At 45.1% G+C, this 20,658-nt stretch overlaps 1 protein-coding gene across 2 annotated transcripts in view; it reads right to left on the bottom strand.

Annotated features, from left to right (window-relative positions):
* Positions 1–8,230: 8,230 nt before the first annotated feature.
* The window catches only part of thop1 (thimet oligopeptidase 1), a 417,271-nt gene continuing 404,843 nt past the window's right edge, over positions 8,231–20,658 (bottom strand). For both annotated transcript variants that reach the window (XM_083767523.1, XM_083767522.1), the window contains 9 exons: positions 20,443–20,578; positions 18,560–18,702; positions 17,028–17,120; positions 13,272–13,402; positions 11,427–11,628; positions 10,127–10,313; positions 9,537–9,665; positions 8,946–9,082; positions 8,231–8,617 (listed from right to left, as the gene is read on the bottom strand). In XM_083767523.1, the coding sequence (XP_083623649.1) occupies positions 8,456–8,617; positions 8,946–9,082; positions 9,537–9,665; positions 10,127–10,313; positions 11,427–11,628; positions 13,272–13,402; positions 17,028–17,120; positions 18,560–18,702; positions 20,443–20,578 (1,320 nt within the window). In that variant the 3' untranslated portion in view covers positions 8,231–8,455. The remainder of the gene's footprint in view (positions 8,618–8,945; positions 9,083–9,536; positions 9,666–10,126; positions 10,314–11,426; positions 11,629–13,271; positions 13,403–17,027; positions 17,121–18,559; positions 18,703–20,442; positions 20,579–20,658) is intronic.

Genomic DNA, 20,658 nt, shown 5'->3' on the forward strand with positions numbered 1-20,658 from the left:
CCAGCCTGTGTCTTGGGGAAGGTAATGTATATTCTTGGAGGAGACACCCAGACTGCACGCACTATTGACAAGTTGGACACCACCACAATGGTCTGGACTTTAATTAACACCAGAGGAACTCCACCTCCTGCTACAGAAGGTCACTCTGCTACCATCATCGGGACAAAGATGTTTGTATTTGGAGGCCAAATGTCGGGTCAATACTACAACACCATCAGAGTGTTTGACACAGAGACCAACCTCTGGCTGGACACACCTTCTACACAGCTTCTTCCAGAAGGACGCTGGGATCATTCAGCCTTTACCTACAATGGAGAGCTGTACATATGTGGTGGTTGGGAACGTTACAAGTACTTCAATGATCTGTGGAAATTCAGTCCAGAGACCTTCTCCTGGAAGAAGGTTGAGTCCAAAGGGAAACTCTCAGGTTCTAACTATGGGTGCTGTTGCATGGTGGGAGATCGTATCTTCCTCTTTGGAAGATTCAACATACCTGGTGACCTGTATGTCTTAGACTTCAATCCTAGCCTAAAGAAATTATGTAAGCTAGCAGTTATTCAGTACGGTCTGGAGCAGTCTGGACTCCCACACAACATCAGGTGGGAACTGGCAGCCGTGCGTATAGCGAACAGCTGCTGATTGAACAAGCAAACTGGCAGCCATGAATAGCAACAGCAAATTAACCAAAAAGCTAAATGTTCAAACTGTACTGGAGACGAGTGTTCTACATCACCGTCATGTGTTTAGAGGTATTGTTCCTTGTTCCATCCTCTCTAATTCACCACTGGAGTCACACAATTAGGTTGGTCACCAAATTCACTGTAACAGGCTAGGGCTGGGCGATTCAAATCGATATAACGATCATTTCAATGGTTTGATTCAATTACAATGATGAATGTTTGTTTTTTTTCTCTCTCCTTTTTAAAAAACAACAATTAGCCATTCTACATCTGTGAGCTTGTAGATCGTCTATCTTCGTAATGTTGACGTGCAGGGCCAAATTAACCGTTCATAGTGGCCGGGGCTACGGCCGAACTCGGGGCCCCCCATGACAGCATGTTGTCGGGGGATGGGGGAGCAGGGGGGAGGCGGTTGCTGCTGAGAAATGTTGCTTCATAAGTACCGACGTGTCTCTATTTCAGCACAGCAGACCCTGGACAGTTTTTGGCATCATTGTTACTATGAAATCCTTTTATTTTTTTATGACGGGCGCTAGCGCCTCCAACGCCTGGCTTTGTGTGTCCCATGACATAAAAAATAAATAAATAAACTCACTGGGGAAAGAACCTTGTCTAACTCGTCCTTGGCAGTGAATGAGTCAAAAGACTAACCCTAACCCAAAGACTGTTTGGAGGAAGATGACAATTCTGATATGAAACGTTTTCTATAGATATTAAAAAAATAGATGCCTCATTGGCCGCTGCAGTTCGTTGGAGCGACCTCATTGGTCGATGGTTCGTTGGAGGTGTGTGGTAGGCGTGTTAAACTCACCAGACATGTGGTAGGCATGTTAAACTCACCAGACGTGTGGTAGGCGTGTTAAACTCACCAGACATGTGGTAGGCGTGTAGAACTCACCAGACGTGTGGTAGGCGTGTTAAACTCACCAGACATGTGGTAGGCGTGTAGAACTCACCAGACGTGTGGTAGGCGTGTTAAACTCACCAGACGTGTGGTAGGCGTGTTAAACTCACCAGACGTGTGGTAGGCGTGTAGAACTCACCAGACGTGTGGTAGGCGTGTTAAACTCACCAGACGTGTGGTAGGCGTGTAGAACTCACCAGACGTGTGGTAGGCGTGTAGAACTCACCAGACGTGTGGTAGGCGTGTTAAACTCACCAGACGTGTGGTAGGCGTGTTGAACTCACCAGACGTGTGGTTGGCGTGTTAAACTCACCAGACGTGTGGTACAGTAGGCGTGTTAAACTCACCAGACGTGTGGTAGGCATGTTAAACTCACCAGACGTGTGGTAGGCGTGTTGAACTCACCAGACGTGTGGTAGGTGTGTTGAACTCACCAGACGTGTGGTAGGCGTGTTGAACTCACCAGACGTGTGGTAGGCGTGTTAAACTCACCAGACGTGTGGTAGGCGTGTTAAACTCAGCAGACGTGTGGTAGACGTGTTGAACTCACCAGACGTGTGGTAGGCGTGTTAAACTCAGCAGACGTGTGGTAGGCGTGTTGAACTCACCAGACGTGTGGTAGGCGTGTTAAACTCACCAGACGTGTGGTAGGCGTGTTAAACTCAGCAGACGTGTGGTAGGCGTGTTAAACTCACCAGACGTGTGGTAGGCGTGTTAAACTCAGCAGACGTGTGGTAGGCCTGTTGAACTCACCAGACGTGTGGTAGGCGTGTCTCTCGGCGCTGCTCATCAGCCCGTCTCTCTCCGCGCGGCCGGCCGCTCCGCGGAGCGCCTTCAGCAGCCGGCCCTCCGTCAGGCGCCAGGAGATGACATCACTCTCCCGGTCCCGCCCCCCGGTCCCCCCGCCCATGGGTTCGGGTGCGTAGCGCGGGAAGCGGCCCGTGATTGGCTGCAGCACGTAGGTGGGCGGGACCGCGTTGCCGTCCCGGAGGAACCATTGGCCGAGCGAGGCGAGGTCCGCCTCCTCCTCCTCCTCCTCCGCTGCTGCGCCGTGATTGGCTGATTGGTCGGGCGGCGACGACGTCAGCAGGTCAAAGGTCTCCTCGGGGAGGAGGCGGGGCAACGCGCGGTGGCCGTACCGGTTGCCCAGCAACACCTGAAGATATGCACGTGCGCACGCACACACGCACACATGCACACACACACACACACGCGCGCACACGCACAAACACACACACAAACATGCACACACACACGCGCACACACGCACACACACACGCGCACACACACAAATCAGTGATTGTCAAACCTTTTCATTTAAAGGAGTCTCAGTTTGATCCCATCTCTGCGGGTGGGACAGTTTGATCCCATCTCTATATTAGTAGCCTATTATAGATAGTATTTATTGTATCAGAGTAATTAACTAATACTACTAGTAGTATCAGGGTATTGTATCAGAGTATTTATTGTATCAGGGTATTGTATCAGAGTATTTATTGTATCAGAGTAATTCACTAATACTACTAGTAGTATCAGGGTATTGTATCAGAGTATTTATTGTATCAGAGTATTTATCAGAGTATTTCCAGACTCACCACAAACGTGGGTCCACAGGATATCCTCTTGCAGGCTTGGATCTCCTTCAGACACACCTCCGCCACCTGGTGGTCGGCTGAGGTAGTGTTCCTGATGCCCCACCTCAGGTCCACCACCTGCACAACACAAACACCTGATCACCTCAATATCTGATCAATATCTGATCACCTGATCAATATCACCTCAATATCTGATCACCTCATCAATATCTGAGGAACACGGACATAATATCTTGGTGGGGCATCCATTTCCAACTTGCATCGTTCCAAGTAGGCCAGTGCCCATCGAGCACTGCTGTAGTAATAATAATAATAATAATAATAATTTCACCTCAAACATCAGGCCCAGACTTCTGCAGAACGCAAGGACTTCTGGGTAGGCTTTGTCCAGTAGGGCTCTCCTTTCACCGTACATATCTGATAAAACATATACACATTATCTGCAAATATCTGATAAAATAATATACACACATTATCTGAAATTAGCTGGAAAACACATACGGAAGATGTGAGAGGTGTCATTTCAGAATAAAATGCAGTGAGAGGTGTCATTTCAGAATAAAACCCAGTGTGAGAGGTGTCATTTCAGAATAAAACGCAGTGAGAGGTGTCATTTCAGAATAAAACGCAGTGAGAGGTGTCATTTCAGAATAAAATGCAGTGTGAGAGGTGTCATTTCAGAATAAAACGCAGTGTGAGAGGTGTCATTTCAGAATAAAATGCAGTGTGAGAGGTGTCATTTCAGAATAAAACGCAGTGTGAGAGGTGTCATTTCAGAATAAAACGCAGTGTGAGAGGTGTCATTTCAGAATAAAACTTTGTGAGAGAGGTGTCATGTGGGGGGGGGGGGGGGTTTACTTTACTTTTACTGTATTAGTTTATTCGTTCGGGACAGTGTATATTGATGAACATTACATTAGAAATGCAGTGTAAATATACCAGATTTAGCAAAACTTGCTAATTTCCATCTGCAGTCCCCAGACATCAAACATCAAACAATACAAACAGGACTGACATATACAGGACATGGCATACAAATACCGCCACAAGCCAGTTATCCCTGTGGTAACTTTTCGGACACCTCCCGCTTAAAACCCAAAAAGCCAGAAGGATCGTTGAGGCCGTGCTAAATGCAATCTAGAGGCTAAATCTAGAGACTAAATGACTAAAACTAAAATTCCAAAAACAACACTGCTACTGAGAAGGCAGGGGCGATGCGTGCATGGGTGGGTGCGTGTGTGTGCGTGCATGTGTGCGTGCGTGCGTACGTGCGTGACTGACCTGAGAAGGCCGAGGCGATGTAGACTCTCACCATGGTGGATCTTCTGGACAGAGGCTCCTCTGACCTTTGACCTCTGAGGACCTCCATGACCCGCTGACCTCTGGCCGTGACCTCCGGGTCCATTCTGACCCCCCCCGCCCGGTGGGGCCTCCGTTTAGCGCTCACACACCACGGGGTCCAAACTGCACCACACACACTCTCTCTCTGCTCGGTACTCACTGGACCTCCTCTTCACACCACGGGGTCCAAACTGCACCACACACACACGCTCTCTGCTCGGTACTCACTGGACCTCCTCTTCACACCACGGGGTCCAAACTGCACCACACACGCTCTCTCTCTGCTCGGTACTCACTGGACCTCCTCTTCAGATCTCCTGTTATTATGATCCGTATATTCCTCTTGTTCCACTGCGCAAAAAAACATGGAATACGGATGTGTAATATTACAGGAAACTCCCGTTAAACTTTACAACAAACTTTACGGTAAAACTCCCGAATTGTACCACCATCACACCTGTATATTATTACCGTATATTAACTGTAGGCCTATATGTACCATCACACCTGTATATTATTACCGTATATTAACTGTATATGTAGCCTACCATCACACCTGTATATTATTACCGTATATTAACTGTATACATCACACCTGTATATTATTACCGTATATTAACTGTATATGTACCATCACACCTGTATATTATTACCGTATATTAACTGTAAATGCTGCTAAACGTGAGGTTTACGGGGCAAAATACAGTGTCCTATAATTACCCGTTAACTCCTCTTACCGCGCAGCGTTCTCCTCTCCACGTCCGCCAAGAAAAGACCGCCTGAAAGCAGAGACACACTCCACTCTCTCTCTCTCTCTCTGAGGGGTTTCCTCCCAGACAACATCTCTCTCTCTCTCTCTCTAGGGAGGGCTTCCCTTCATAACAACGCTAGTGTGTCTGTACAGGACCGATAGCACACTTACCCTATAGAGCGTCGCAGTACCGCCCCCTACCAGGGCCCAGGAAATGATTATCCGTTCATTTTCCCCATAGACATTTCAAAAAGTATTTATTTAAAGACGTTTATATTATACGCCGCGGACAAAGCCAACTCTTGTCGTGTTTGGTGCATAAAGGGTGTTCAATAGCACTGATTTTATTCAAAAACCTCAAAAATGGAGTTATGAGGTTTCCTCTATCCATTCATGAGTCCTGACTGAAACATTGATACCTTAGAGTAGTGTGGAGTGTTTGTGTGCAGGTTGTAGTCTCCAGGGTTCAGCCTCCAGGGAACAGTGTTTCTGGAGCCTGGTTGACACCTGCTGCCCTGCAGACGTTACCTTGTTTACCTGGCGTACTATAGTTACCTGTGATCCTATAGTTTACTGTCTCTCTGCATTCTATGATCCTATAGTTTACTGTCTCTCTGCATTCTATGATCCTATAGTTTACTGTCTCTCTGCATTCTATGATCCTATAGTTTACTGTCTCTCTGCATTCTATGATCCTATAGTTTACTGTCTCTCTGCATTCTATGATCCTATAGTTTACTGTCTCTGCATTATATGATCCTATAGTTTACTGTCTCTCTGCATTCTATGATCCTATAGTTTACTGTCTCTGTATTCTATGATCCTATAGTTTACTGTCTCTCTGCATTCTATGATCCTATAGTTTACTGAGACGCTACTGTTTGTCTGCATTCTATAAGCCTGGTCACAACCTAAGACAGAGAGAAAAGCCTGGTCACAACCTAAGGCAGAGAGAAAAGCCTGGTCACAACCTAAGACAGAGAAAAGCCTGGTCACAACCTAAGACAGAGAGAAAAGCCTGGTCACAACCTAAGACAGAGAGAAAAGCCTGGTCACAACCTAAGACAGAGAGAAAAGCCTGGTCACAGCCTAAGACAGAGAGTAAAGCCTGGTCACAACCTAAGACAGAGAGAAAAGCCTGGTCACAGCCTAAGACAGAGAGAAAAGCCTGGTCACAACATATTTCCCCCGCGTACAATATTTTTTTGCCCAATCACAACACTTGTTTCATTCACAGGGGAATGTAAACAGATTTGTGAACAGTCAACGTCATTTCCTTGAGCGATACTTCCGCCAAATGTCAGCTACGCTCTACAGCGTCTATTGAGCCCAGCGAGGCATTATATATTATTATTATTATTACTATTATTATTATTATTATATTACCTGGATTACCGTGAGTCACTCTGGATAAAGACAGGATGCCTACATTGTAAATTGTAACAGGGACGTCCTGTTGAAATATTAAATATGTCAAAACATATACTATACATTCTCAAAGCATTTGTACGTTCAGAAAGTTTGTCTCTTTACAGTTTCTAGGTATGTGGAACAAGCAAAATCATCAAAATGTGAGTAGAATGACTGTCGTAATAATAATTATACAGATCGTACCTGAGAGATTGTTTTCTCTGCATGTCTTCCCCTGGAGCTGTTTCACTCACTCACTCACACACACACACTCCCAAGAGAGCAGCTTTCATCATTACAGGCAGTGTAACAGTAACAACGTGCATTTATTTTACTGTGATAATGCACTGCTGGGGGGTCCCTGGAACAACATATTGTGATATACATGCTGCTGGGGGTCCCTGGAACAACATATTGTGTTATATACATGCTGCTGGGGGTCCCTGGAACAACATATTGTGTTATATACATGCTGCTGGGGGTCCCTGGAACAACATATTGTGTTATATACATGCTGCTGGGGGGTCCCTGGAACAACATATTGTGTTATATACATGCTGCTGGGGGGTCCCTGGAACAACATATTGTGATATATACATGCTTCTGGGGGGTCCCTGGAACAACATATTGTGTTATATACATGCTTCTGGGGGGTCCCTGGAACAACATATTGTGTTATATACATGCTGCTGGGGGGTCCCTGGAACAACATATTGTGTTATATACATGCTGCTGGGGGGTCCCTGGAACAACATATTGTGATATATACATGCTTCTGGGGGGTCCCTGGAACAACATATTGTGTTATATACATGCTTCTGGGGGGTCCCTGGAACAACATTGTTATATACATGCTTCTGGGGGGTCCCTGGAACTTCACATTTAACGATTTACATATAATTCCGGTGGTCCTCGACGTGACGAAGTCTGAACACCACTGACATAGAAACAGGTCTTTCGGAAAACTGTCAGGATTTGGAAGACATTTTGTAGAATCTGTCTCGGCACTTAAAGAGTTTTAACACATTAACTGCTCGTGACGGAACGTTACGTCAGATAAGCTTTATTATTGATATCAAACCGGATCGCTGATTATAATAATAATGATATATTTGTTTTTGCTTGGCCTTTCTTTCCTTCAGTGATCCTAGACGGGTTCGCCCATCCGCGCTGCCGTTGAAACTCTAAATCTACGGAGCTCTCCATGGTTTTGATAAAACGTGCGATGTTCGGAGGTCTTTGCTGATTTTCCGGTGATCCCGATTGGAACATTGGCACTTTCTAGAGCAAGGATGGCTTCATTTCAGCTCGCTAGCATTGACGCTAATCATTTAGCATCTAAGATGGCCGCCCAAGCCAGACGTGTATCCGTCGTGCAACACGCTAAAACGAAGTAGTTCCGGGTCGGCCGTCTAGCATCGGCTCTTGCGTCCACCAGGTGGCAGTCAACTTAAAACAAAGACGGAACACAGAACATGTGTCTGGTGTGTGTGTACGGGCCCTACGGCTGCAATCACAAATAAATAAATCACCACACACCATTTTCAAGTTTAAAACTTGGAAAATCTTTTTTTAATGCAGTTATTCATTCCAGATGCATAATTAATTAATTATAATAATCAGGTTAACCGTTATTATTATTTTTTCTAGAAAATTCCTCTCGTCCGTCCGTCAGTCTGGCTGACGGCTGCCATTTTGTGGGCGTGGTTTAAAGGGGTGGTGGGTCGCTGGGAGCGTGATGTCACACCCTGGAACCCTGCTGCCGTGTGATTGGTCAGCAGGGACAGGGGGCGGCGGCGTCCAGCTCCACCGTTAGTCCTTTGCTCAGGAGGAAGGCTTCCTGTTTGGGGTCGCGACCCAGGAAGTTCTTCAGCATCTCGTAGGCGTCCAATGAGCCGCCGGGGGACAGGATGCACTTCCTGTAGGCCAGGCCCACCTGGAGGTCAGGGGTCAAGGGGTCAAGGGGGCATGGCATGGGGAGAGAAACAAAAAATGGTCGATATGCAAATAAGATCATTACATCATGCAGTTAACACAATACTGCCCAGCCTTCCAGGCCAGAAGGTGGCGCCAGTGCCAGCTAAATCTACAAAATCATCCTAGGAAACGGGTCACTTCCGCCCACGCTGTGGTTTCTGTAATTTAGCAATAGCCTAGGGAATCATTTGATAACTGGTGGAGTCTTAGCAGGCTCAACGAATGTCCTACTGACCCATGAGCATGCGTGTGTGTGTGTGTGTGTGTGTGTGTGTGTGTGTGCGCACCTTGGGGTTCATGATGCCTTCCTGTTTGAAGCGAGCGTAGAACATGTCCATGGAGAACACCTCGCTCCACAGGTAGCCGTAGTACTGAGCATCGTAACCTCCTGCCAGGTGGCCGAAGGTCGCCGGCATGTTGGTCCCTACGGAGAACATACAGAGAACATACATGTTGGTCCCTACGGAGAACAGACGTTACAGTGAAGACATGTTGGTCCCTACGTAGAACAGACGTTACAGTGAAATGGAGAAACCAAACCAGCGTGAACGCGGGGAAAAACTGAAGCCCGGTGATACTATAGGGCAAAGAAACGGGAAGGTAAATTGGTCGTTGCTGGATTAATTGCAGCTGCTGCGTGGTGCAGACAGGCACACTTCCAGTCTGTGAGTCATTCTGCCTAACCTGCAGCTAGTTAACAAGATAAATGGTGCATACTATCCAAAAGTATGAAGAAAGGAATTATTTGCCATGTTTTGCTATTTTGAAGAAAAAAAAACATTTATAATAGTTCAAATTGCCAATCTACAAGCTCACAATGTGTCGATGTAGATTTTTGACTGTCATCAGTGTGCGTGGGTGGGTGCGTGCGCGCGTACCAGTAGTAGCAGCGACCCCCAGGATCTCCTTGCTGAGGCGAGCGTACTCCTCGGCCGCGTCTAAACCTGTCTGGGTGTGAAGAGCCTGGTCCACCTTGGCTAGCACGATCTGACGGAGGTTGAACATCCCTGAGACACACAGAGACACACAGAGACACACAGAGACACAGAGAGACACAGAGAGACACACAGAGACACACAGAGACACAGAGACACACAGAGAGACACAGAGAGAGACACAGACACACAGAGACACAGAGACACACAGACACACAGAGACACAGAGACACACAGAGACACAGAGACACAGAGAGACACAGAGAGAGACACACAGAGAGAGACACAGAGACACACATAGACACAGAGAGAGACACAGAGACACACAGACACAGAGATTTCATTAACACAGCAGAGATATGTAATACAGATTCTTAACACATTAACTGCTTCTGACGGAGTCAGTGTGTGTGTGTGACAGTGCAATACCAGTGTTGGCCAGTAGGTGGTGTGTGTAATGATGTAGTACCGGTGTTGGCCAGTAGGTGGTGTGTGTGTGTGTGTGTGTGTGTGTGTGTGTAATGATGTAGTACCGGTGTTGGCCAGGCGGGACTTGATGAGCTTGTCCAGCAGGTGGTCGGGGATGGGCGCTCCGGTCTTGTAGTGTTTGGACATCCTCTGTAGAGGTTCTTTCTCCCACACCCAGTTCTCCAGCATCTGAGACGGAGCTTCCACAAAGTCCCGCTCCACGTGAGTCCCACTGAACATGGCGTAGTCCGCCTAGCGGGACCGGACACACATAGAAACACCCCTATGAACCACTGAACATGGTACAGTCCACCTAGTGGACACACAGAGAAACACCCCTATGAACCACTGAACATGGTACAGTCCACCTAGTGGACACAGAGAAACACCCCTATGAACCACTGAACATGGTACAGTCCACCTAGTGGACACACATAGAAACACCCCTATGAACCACTGAACATGGTACAGTCCACCTAGTGGACACACATAGAAACACCCCTATGAACCACTGAACATGGTACAGTCCACCTAGTGTACACACAGCAAAACACCCCTAAAGACCACTGAACATGGTACAGTCCGCCTAGAATACAATATATACATATATAGAATATGTATACATATTTTTTTTTAATATATATATATATGTAGATATATATTTAGCTACCTGAGCACACAGCTGGTGCATGACGTGTATATAATATATTTTATATATTTACGTACCTGGGCACACAGCTGGTGCATATATTTTATATATTTACATACCTGGGCACACAGCTGGTGCATATATTTTATATATTTACATACCTGGGCACACAGCTGGTGCATATATTTTATATATTTACGTACCTGGGCACACAGCTGGTGCATATATTTTATATATTTACATACCTGGGCACACAGCTGGTGCATATATTTTATATATTTACGTACCTGGGCATATATATATTATATATTTACATACCTGGGCACACAGCTGGTGCATATATTTTATATATTTACGTACCTGGGCATATATATTTTATATATTTACATACGTGGGCACACAGCTGGTGTATATAATTACGTACCTGGGCATATATATTTTATGAATTTACGTACCTGGGCATACATATTTTATATATTTACGTACCTGGGCATACATATTTTATATATTTAGCTACCTGGGCACACAGCTGGTGCATGACGTGTATATAATATATTTTATATATTTACGTACCTGGGCACACAGCTGGTGCATGACGCGTATATAATATATTTTATATATTTACGTACCTGGGCATATATATTTTATATATTTACGTACCTGGGCACACAGCTGGTGCATGACGTGTATATCATATATTTTATATATTTACGTACCTGGGCACACAGCTGGTGCATGACGTGTCCAAACTCGTGGAAGTAGGTCTCCACCTCGTCGTGCTGTAGCAGAGACGGGGCGTCGGCCGTCGGCTTGCTGAAGTTGGCCACCATGGCCGCTACGCTCATCTGTCTGCCTCCGTCACACTGCAGGCAGCCTGGCTGCAGGCCGAAGCACGCCGCATGGCCGTACTTACCCTCTCTGGAACACAACAATACATAGAATAATACACATGTGACCAGATTTGAATGAGAGCCTGCCATCGCGCAAATTACAGCTTTTCACCAGAAGAGAAAAGTTTTTTTTTTGTTAATTGCACAGGCAGACTCTTCACATACTAGAGCATGTCTGAAATAAGTGTCAGAGCTGAAATCGACATGTAAATATGAAATGAATGCTTAAACATGTAGCTAGGTGTAATGTTAGAGACCACAGAAGACATGTAAATATGAAATAAATGCTTAAACATGTAGCTAGGTGTAATGTTAGAGACCACAGAAGAAATGTAAATATGAAATAAATGCTTAAACATGTAGCTATAGGTGTAATGTTAGAGACCACAGAAGACATGTAAATATGAAATAAATGCTTAAACATGTAGCTAGGTGTAATGTTAGAGACCACAGAAGACATGTAAATATGAAATAAATGCTTAAACATGTAGCTAGGTGTAATAATGTTAGAGACCACAGAAGACATGTAAATATGAAATAAATGCTTAAACATGTAGCTAGGTGTAATGTTAGAGACCACAGAAGACATGTAAATATGAAATAAATGCTTAAACATGTAGCTAGGTGTAATGTTAGAGTCCACAGAAGACATGTAAATGTGAAATAAATGCTTAAACATGTAGCTATAGGTGTAATGTTAGAGACCACAGAAGACATGTAAATATGAAATAAATGCTTAAACATGTAGCTAGGTGTAATGTTAGAGACCACAGAAGACATGTAAATATGAAATAAATGCTTAAACATGTAGCTAGGTGTAATGTTAGAGACCACAGAAGGCATGTAAATATGAAATAAATGCTTAAACATGTAGCTAGGTGTAATGTTAGAGACCACAGAAGACATGTAAATATGAACCTTTCAAGCCTGTTTTCTCAACTCGTTGTTTTCTGCAAGAAATTACTCTATAAGCCATATCTCCAAAACTGGTGGGAAAAAACTGAACAACCAATATGTCAATTTGAAGCTATGATTCCCTGCTTTCACATGACATGAAAAAACGAAAATTAAAAAAAATCCAATGGCAGTCCCTCAGTCAAATTTAGTCACATATAATAATAATAATAATAATAATAATAATAATAATAAAGTCACTGGAGGCAGCCTGGCTGCAGGCCGAAGCACGCTGCGTGGCCGTACTTACCCTCCCTGCAACACAACAATAATAAATATAATGTCACTATTATTATGTCTTCTCCCCTTCGGGATTGATCCCTGAATATAATGACACAGCAGACAGCCTGAGCTGGCTGCTGACCCATAGACTGTAAATAAATATGGACAAAGCATTCTCTGGGTCTGATATGGACGTAGATGAACTGGTGACTGGAAGCAGAAAGTATTCATGACCATGTTTATTAAGGTAATACAGTCTAGGTGAAGTTGGGCCCAAATACATGGGCCTCTATGGGGCTATGGGGTTTTTGGGCCCAATGACAGACAGCGCCACAACAGGAACTTTCAGGAAGTCCCGATTTCCTTAGTGGCTTCACTAAATATCTGTCTGACTGCCCCCCTGTGCTGACCCAAGCACGCAGCATGGTCGTATGCCACACACACAACTGGGGAACATGCACGCACGCACGCGCGCACACACGCAGACACACACACCTGGGGAAAAGGTCCAAGTAGAACTGGCCCACACACACTCCAGAGGCTCTGTCAGTGACGGAGTAGAGAGTGACGTCAGGATGCCACACGGGGGCGCCATCCACCAGGCTGAAGGACAGACCCAGCAGCTCCTGGAGAGATATGGAGAAAAACATTTCATTCATTTAGAATATGTTTATTATATCTATATGCATAGTAGAGAAACATTTAATTAATTTAAAATACATTTAATTAATTTAGAATACATTTATTCTATCTATCTGAATAGAGAAATCTTTAATTCATTTAAAATACATTCCGATTCATTCTATCTATCGTAGAATAGTAGAGAAATGTTTAATTCATTTAGAATACATTTATTCTATCTATCTGAATAGTAGAGAAACGTTTAATTCATTTAGAATATTTATTCTATCTGAATAGTATAGAAACATTTAATTAATTTAGAATACATTTATTCGATCTATCTGAATAGTAGAGAAACATTTAATTAATTTAGAATACATTTATTCTATCTATCTGAATAGTAGAGAAACGTTTAATTCATTTAGAATACATTTATTCTATCTGAATAGTAGAGAAACATTTAATTTATTTAGAATACATTTATTCGATCTATCTGAATAGTAGAGAAATGTTTAATTAATTTAGAATACATTTATTCAGCAGCTCCTGAATAAATATATAAACATTTAATTAATTTAAAATAGATAAATGTATCGTGACAAATTAGAGATTATCAATACTAAAATCAAATGATATCTATCTAATAATTTAGCGATCGCTCGCCCACTGTCTATTTTGCTCGGTCGCTGTCTGTCAGTCAGTCCGTCCGTCCGTCCGAGTACATCCTTAGAAGCATGTTGGGACGGGCACAGATTAATACTGGGACACACTTTTCCAGGTAACTTGAGTTGTTTCGCACGCCGTCTATTTTGCTCGCAATAGACAGCGGGCGAACGGTCGCTAAATTATGAGATAGATTACCCACACTGAACATCGTTTGCTGTTCATATATTATTAAATATATTACCCACACTGAACATCGTTTGCTGTTCATATATTATTAAATATATTACCCACACTGAACATCGTTTGCTGTTCATATTATTAAATATATTACCCACACTGAACATCGTTTGCTGTTCATATATTATTAAATATATTACCCACACTGAACATCGTTTGCTGTTCATATATATAATTATTAGATATATTACCCACACTGAACATCGTTTGCTGTTCATATATATATAATTATTAGATATATTACCCACACTGAACATCGTTTGCTGTTCATATATATAATTATTATATATATTACCCACACTGAACATCGTTTGCTGTTCATATATATAATTATTAAATATATTACCCACACTGAACATCGTTTGCTGTTCATATATATAATTATTAAATATATTACCCACACTGAACATCGTTTGCTGTTCATATATATAATTATTAGATATATTACCCTCACTGAACATCGTTTGCTGTTCATATATATAATTATTAGATATATTACCCACACTGAACATCGTTTGCTGTATTAGATATATTACCCACACTGAACATCGTTTGCTGTTCATATATATAATTATTAAATATATTACCCACACTGAACATCGTTTGCTGAACATCGTTTGCGGTTCATATATTCAGAACGGGTAAGGTAAGGACTAGTATTAATAACAGATCACTGTTTTGACCAAAGACCTATGTTTCTACCCAGGGGGCAAAGGGGGGGGGGGGATTACACACAGACAGACAGAGACTTGCATTTATAGATAGACGGGGGTTGAATAACTTTAAACAGAGAGATGTTCACAGGTTGATCAATGCCATGAATACAAAAACAATTTTTGTATTGCAAGTTTCCATGAAATCCAATATGGCCGCCACAATATTAGCACCCAGCAAATAGTTTTGGCTCCAATACGTCTGAACCAGATGAGCTAGAAACACAAACCTGGTGTCTTATTATAGGTAGTCAGTCCTACAGACCTGACAGATGACCACTAGAGAGCCTACAGACCTGACAGATGACCACTAGAGAACGCTACAGACCTGATAGATGACCACTAGAGAGCTACAGAATGACAGATGACCACTAGAGCAGCGGTTCCCAAAGTGGGGTCCGCGGACCCCTAGGGGTACGCGACGCATAGCCAGGGGGTACCCCAAGCCCCCTCAAAAAAAAAAAAAAAAAAAAAAGTTTTTTTTTTTTTTTTTTTTTTTTTTGAGGGGCTAGTGAATCATGGTGTGTGTGTGATATGAAATGTCCAGTACCTCCCCAGTGCCTCCCCAAGTGCCACCCCAGTGTCTGCCCTGCAGTGTCTGCCCAGTGCCTCCCCAGTGTCCGCCATGGTGCCTCCCCAGTGTCTGCTTAGTGTCCCCCTGAGTGCCTCCCCAGTGTCTCCCCAGTGCCTCCCCAATGTCTCCCCAGTGGCTGCAGTTTCTCCCCAGCGCCTCCCCAGTGCCTTCCCAGTGCCTCCCCAGTGTCCCCTCAGTGCTTCCCCAGTGCCTCCCCAGTGTCCCCCTGAGTGCCTCCCCGTTTCCCCCCAGTGCCTCCCCAGTGCCTCCTCAGTGTCCCCCTGAGTGCCTCCCAAGTGCCTCCCGAGTGCCTCCCCAGTGTCCCCCTGAGTGCCTGCCCAGTGTCTCCCCAGTGTCCCCCCAGTGCCTCCCCAGTGTCCCCTCAGTGCCTTCCCAGTGCCTCCCCAGTGTCCCCTCAGTGCCTTCCCAGTGTCCCCCTGAGTGCCTCCCCAGTGCCCAGCCGAGTGCCTCCCCAGTGCCCCCCTGAGTGCCTCCCCAGTGCCCAGCCGAGTGCCTCCCCAGTGCCCCCCTGAGTGCCTCCCCAGTGCCCAGCCGAGTGCCTCCCCAGTGCCCCCCTGAGTGCCTCCCCAGTGCCTCCCCAGTGTCCCCCTGAGTGCCTCCCCATGCTCCCCAGTGTCTCCCCAGTGCTTCCCCAGTGTCCCCTCAGTGCCTCCCCAGTGCCTCCCCAGTGTCCCCTCAGTGCCTCCCCAGTGCCTCCCCAGTGTCCCCCTGAGTGCCTCCCCATGCTCCCCAGTGTCTCCCCAGTGCCTCCCCAGTGCCTCCCCAGTGTCCCCTCAGTGCCTTCCCAGTGCCTCCCCAGTGTCCCCTGAGTGCCTCCCCAGTGTCTCCCTGAGTGCCTCCCCAGTGTCTCCCTGAGTGCCTCCCCAGTGTCTCCCTGAGTGCCTCCCCAGTGTCTCCCTGAGTGCCTCCCCAGTGTCCCCCTGAGTGCTTCCCCAGTGCCTCCCCAGTGCCTCCCCAGTGTCCCCCTGAGTGCCTCCCGAGTGCCTCCCCAGTGTCTCCCCAGTGCCTCCCCAGTGCCTCCCCAGTGCCTCCCCAGTGCCTGCCCAGTGTCCCCCCAGTGTCTCCAATAGCAATACAAGAGCAATAATACAAATTAATCTTAATTTATTAATCTTATTCATTAATTATTGAATCAAATTAATTAATTCATCAAAATGTTCGACGCAAGAAGGCCCCCCTGCGGCCTGCGCCCAGCACCATGCCAAAGCTTTTTCCTGCAGGAAACACTGCTTGTGGTTGTAAATATATTGTTATCTGTGTTGCGAGGATGAGGGGGTACCTGGAAAAATATCTACCCCAAAAGGGGTACCTGGTCCAAAAAAGTTTGGGAACCCCTGCACTAGAGAGCTACAGACCTGATAGATGACCACTAGGTGGCGCTACAGACCTGACAGATGACCACTAGGTGGCGCTACAGACCTGATAGATGTCCAGGAGACCCTTGGTCACCACCTCCATGGGGAAATACTCCTTCAACTGGTTCTGGTCCACGGCATACTGAGTCTCCTCCACCTAGTGGACAGAACAGAGAATACACCCCTTTAATAACAGTGTCTCAGGTTTATTTGTCATGTGTATAGATACAGAGTATAAATACAATGAAATTTATTTTGCTCAGAGCACTCTCAGTCTTACATACACAGGACATAAACAAACATCTATAGTGCAAGAAAAAGACAAAAAAACAGAAAAAAGTGAAGTGACAAAAGTGCAATACAGTTCAAGGTCAGCTGTTCAGCAGCCTGACTGCCTGGGGGTAGAAACTGTTACTGAGACGGGTGGTGGTACGAGATTTGATGCTCTGGTAGCGTTTTTTGGAAGGGAGTGGTTTGAACAGGGTATTTGCGGGGTGGCCGGTGTCTTCCATGATGTTGTGGGCTTTTTTCATACAGCGAGTGGTGTAGATGTTATGGAGACTGGGTAATACTGTGCTGCTGATGATTTTAGCTGCTGTTTTAACGGTCCTATGCAACCTGTTGAAGTCCTGAGCGGTCATGTTACCGTACCACACTGTGATACAGCCAGTTTCAATTATACAGCGATAAAAGTTCACTAGTCCTTTTGTACTTCAGAAAGTACAGTCGCTGCTGCGCCTTCTTGAGGATGTACTCGTTGAGTGACCATGTTAATGTGTCTGTGATGTGTATGTGTGATATTAGGATTCTAAATACTCCGTTCACACAGAGAGCAGAAGCGTGCTATCTCACCTGGTCATATAGTAGCGTTTTATAACATGTTATTAGCATGTTATGGTACCTGGGTCATGCAGTATCTCATGTCCCAGTAGCATGTTATTAGCATGTTATTAGCGTGTTCTCACCTGGGTGATGTATTATCTGGTGTCCCAGTAGCATGTTATTAGCATGTTATTAGCGTGTTATGGTACCAGTGTCATATAGTATCTCATGCCCCAGGTATGTTATTAGCATGTTATTATCGTGTTCTCACCTGGGCCATGCAGTATAGCATGTCGCAGTAGCATGTTATTAGCATGTTATTAGCGTGTTATGGTACCTGGGTCATGTAGTATCTCATGTCCCAGGTATGTTATTAGCGTGTTATTAGCGTGCTATCTCACCTGGGTCATGTAGTATCTGGTGTCCCAGGTATGGTATTAGCGTGTTATTAGCGTGTTAGCTCACCTGGGTCATGTAGTATCTGGTGTCCCAGGTATGTTATTAGCGTGTTATTAGCGTGTTAGCTCACCTGGGTCATGTAGTATCTGGTGTCCCAGGTATGTTATTAGCGTGTTAGCTCACCTGGGTCATGTAGTATCTGGTGTCCCAGGTATGTTATTAGCATGTTATTAGCGTGTTAGCTCACCTGGGTCATGTAGTATCTGGTGTCCCAGGTATGTTATTAGCGTGTTATTAGCGTGTTAGCTCACCTGGGTCATGTAGTATCTGGTGTCCCAGGTATGTTATTAGCGTGTTATTAGCGTGTTAGCTCACCTGGGTCATGTAGTATCTGGTGTCCCAGGCGTGCAGCTCTCCAGTGAAGGCCAGACTTCTCTTCTGACACTCCTTCTCCTTCAGCTGGAGGAGAACGCTCCTCTCCTCCTCGCCCAGAGGCTTCAGCTTACGAGCCAGCTCCTCTGAGGAGAGAGAGAGAAAATCCATTTCCACGTATGTATATATAATTAATGTAGTAATGTTGTTCTGACAATACCATAGTCGTACATTGTTGTGTGGGTCTGTCTCCCAGCAGTACTTGTAATATACACTATATAGGCTCCAGTAAGGCCTGCCACTAATCCAACATCCGGGGAATCTCTCCCCGGAGTCTCTTTTCGTCCTCCCCGTCGCAGTTCTGTGGACCTCTAATATTAACCCCCAACTGACTGCCGAGTGTGACCGTGGATCAGGCCTCTTCATGGAGCCCACCAGAAGTGTGACCTGGACCCGGCCTCACAGAGCTCGACCTCGACCAGATGTGGACCAGACCCCTCCACGGAGCCCACCTGTCTATTTCTGTCTATCTCTATCTCTCTCCCTCCCTCTACCGCAGCCCCCCCCCCCCCCCCCCCAGCAACAACAGACTAAAGACAATACATGTTTATATATAATGAATGTAGTAATGTTCAGCAACTACAGACTAAAGACAATACATATTTATATATAATTAATGTAGTAATGTTCAGCAAATACAGACTAAAGACAATACATATTTTCGTGGAAAAAACGAATGGTGCAGCACTAGGAGCGCCCAGGATTACATTGACAACTGACACTGGGTTACAAATATCCTGGGATGACAAAAAATTTAAAATAATTTGTCAAGTCACTGTACCGAGGAACAAGGAGACGTTCCCAGACAGATCATTTTTTATCCCACGATTTTGTAACCCATTTTTCACCCCTGTGTCAATTATCTAATGTGATCCTGGGCTCTACACACCCTCCGCCAACCTGGGGAGAGCAACAGACTTGAACTGATGCTTCCTTCATGCATGAGGAGTCCAAGTCGCTCCTTTACATCCGACAGGGGGGGGGGGGGGGGGGGAGTTTACCTGTTTGGACGTAGCGCGTGGAAGGAACACATTATTCCAACCGGTTCCTTTCCCCTCCATCAGGCTGAAAGACCCTTTCGCCAACCCCACCTCGGGTATGGGCACTGATGATGGCTAATATGGTATCTTCCTCGGATTCGGGTTCTTGGAAACGCCCCCCAGCCACTGCGTTAGTTTTACTGAGGTTAGGTTTAGGTATCGTTTACTGAGGTTAGGTTTAGGTATAGTTTACTGAGGTTAGGTTTAGGTATAGTTTTACTGAGGTTAGGTTTAGGTATAGTTTACTGAGGTTAGGTTTAGGTATAGTTTTACTGAGGTTAGGTTTAGGTATAGTTTACTGAGGTTAGGTTTAGGTATAGTTTTACTGAGGTTAGGTTTAGGTATAGTTTTACTGAGGTTAGGTTTATGTATAGTTTTACTGAGGTTAGGTTTATGTATAGTTTACTGAGGTTAGGTTTAGGTATAGTTTACTGAGGTTAGGTTTAGGTATAGTTTTACTGAGGTTAGGTTTAGGTATAGTTTTACTGAGGTTAGGTTTAGGTAGTTTACTGAGGTTAGGTTTATGTATAGTTTTACTGAGGTTAGGTTTATGTATAGTTTTACTGAGGTTAGGTTTATGTATAGTTTTACTGAGGTTAGGTTTGTTTAGGTATAGTTTTACTGAGGTTAGGTTTATGTATAGTTTTACTGAGGTTAAGGTTAGGGTTAGGTTTAGGTGTAGGCTGCCAATCACAGCGACTGGCCAGTCACAGCGCACCATTTGGCCATGTTCACCTACCCAGGAACAAGGAGACCTTCTTCCCAGACTTGGCCATGTTCACCTACCCAGGAACAAGGAGACCTTCTTCCCAGACTTGGCCATGTTCATCTCCAGGACGAAGTCAGCGTGCGTGGTGAAACCCAGCAGAGAGCTCTTCTGATGTCGGAGCTCCACCAGCTCCTTCAGGATGCAGGAGTTCTCCTGGAGAGGAGACAGAGGAACCAGGAGATATAGGAGACAGAGGAACCAGGAGATATAGGGGGAGATATAGGGGGAGATAT

The sequence above is a fragment of the Protomyctophum parallelum genome (genome assembly GCF_964188405.1).
Source record: "Protomyctophum parallelum genome assembly, chromosome: 6".
NCBI lineage: Eukaryota > Metazoa > Chordata > Actinopteri > Myctophiformes > Myctophidae > Protomyctophum > Protomyctophum parallelum.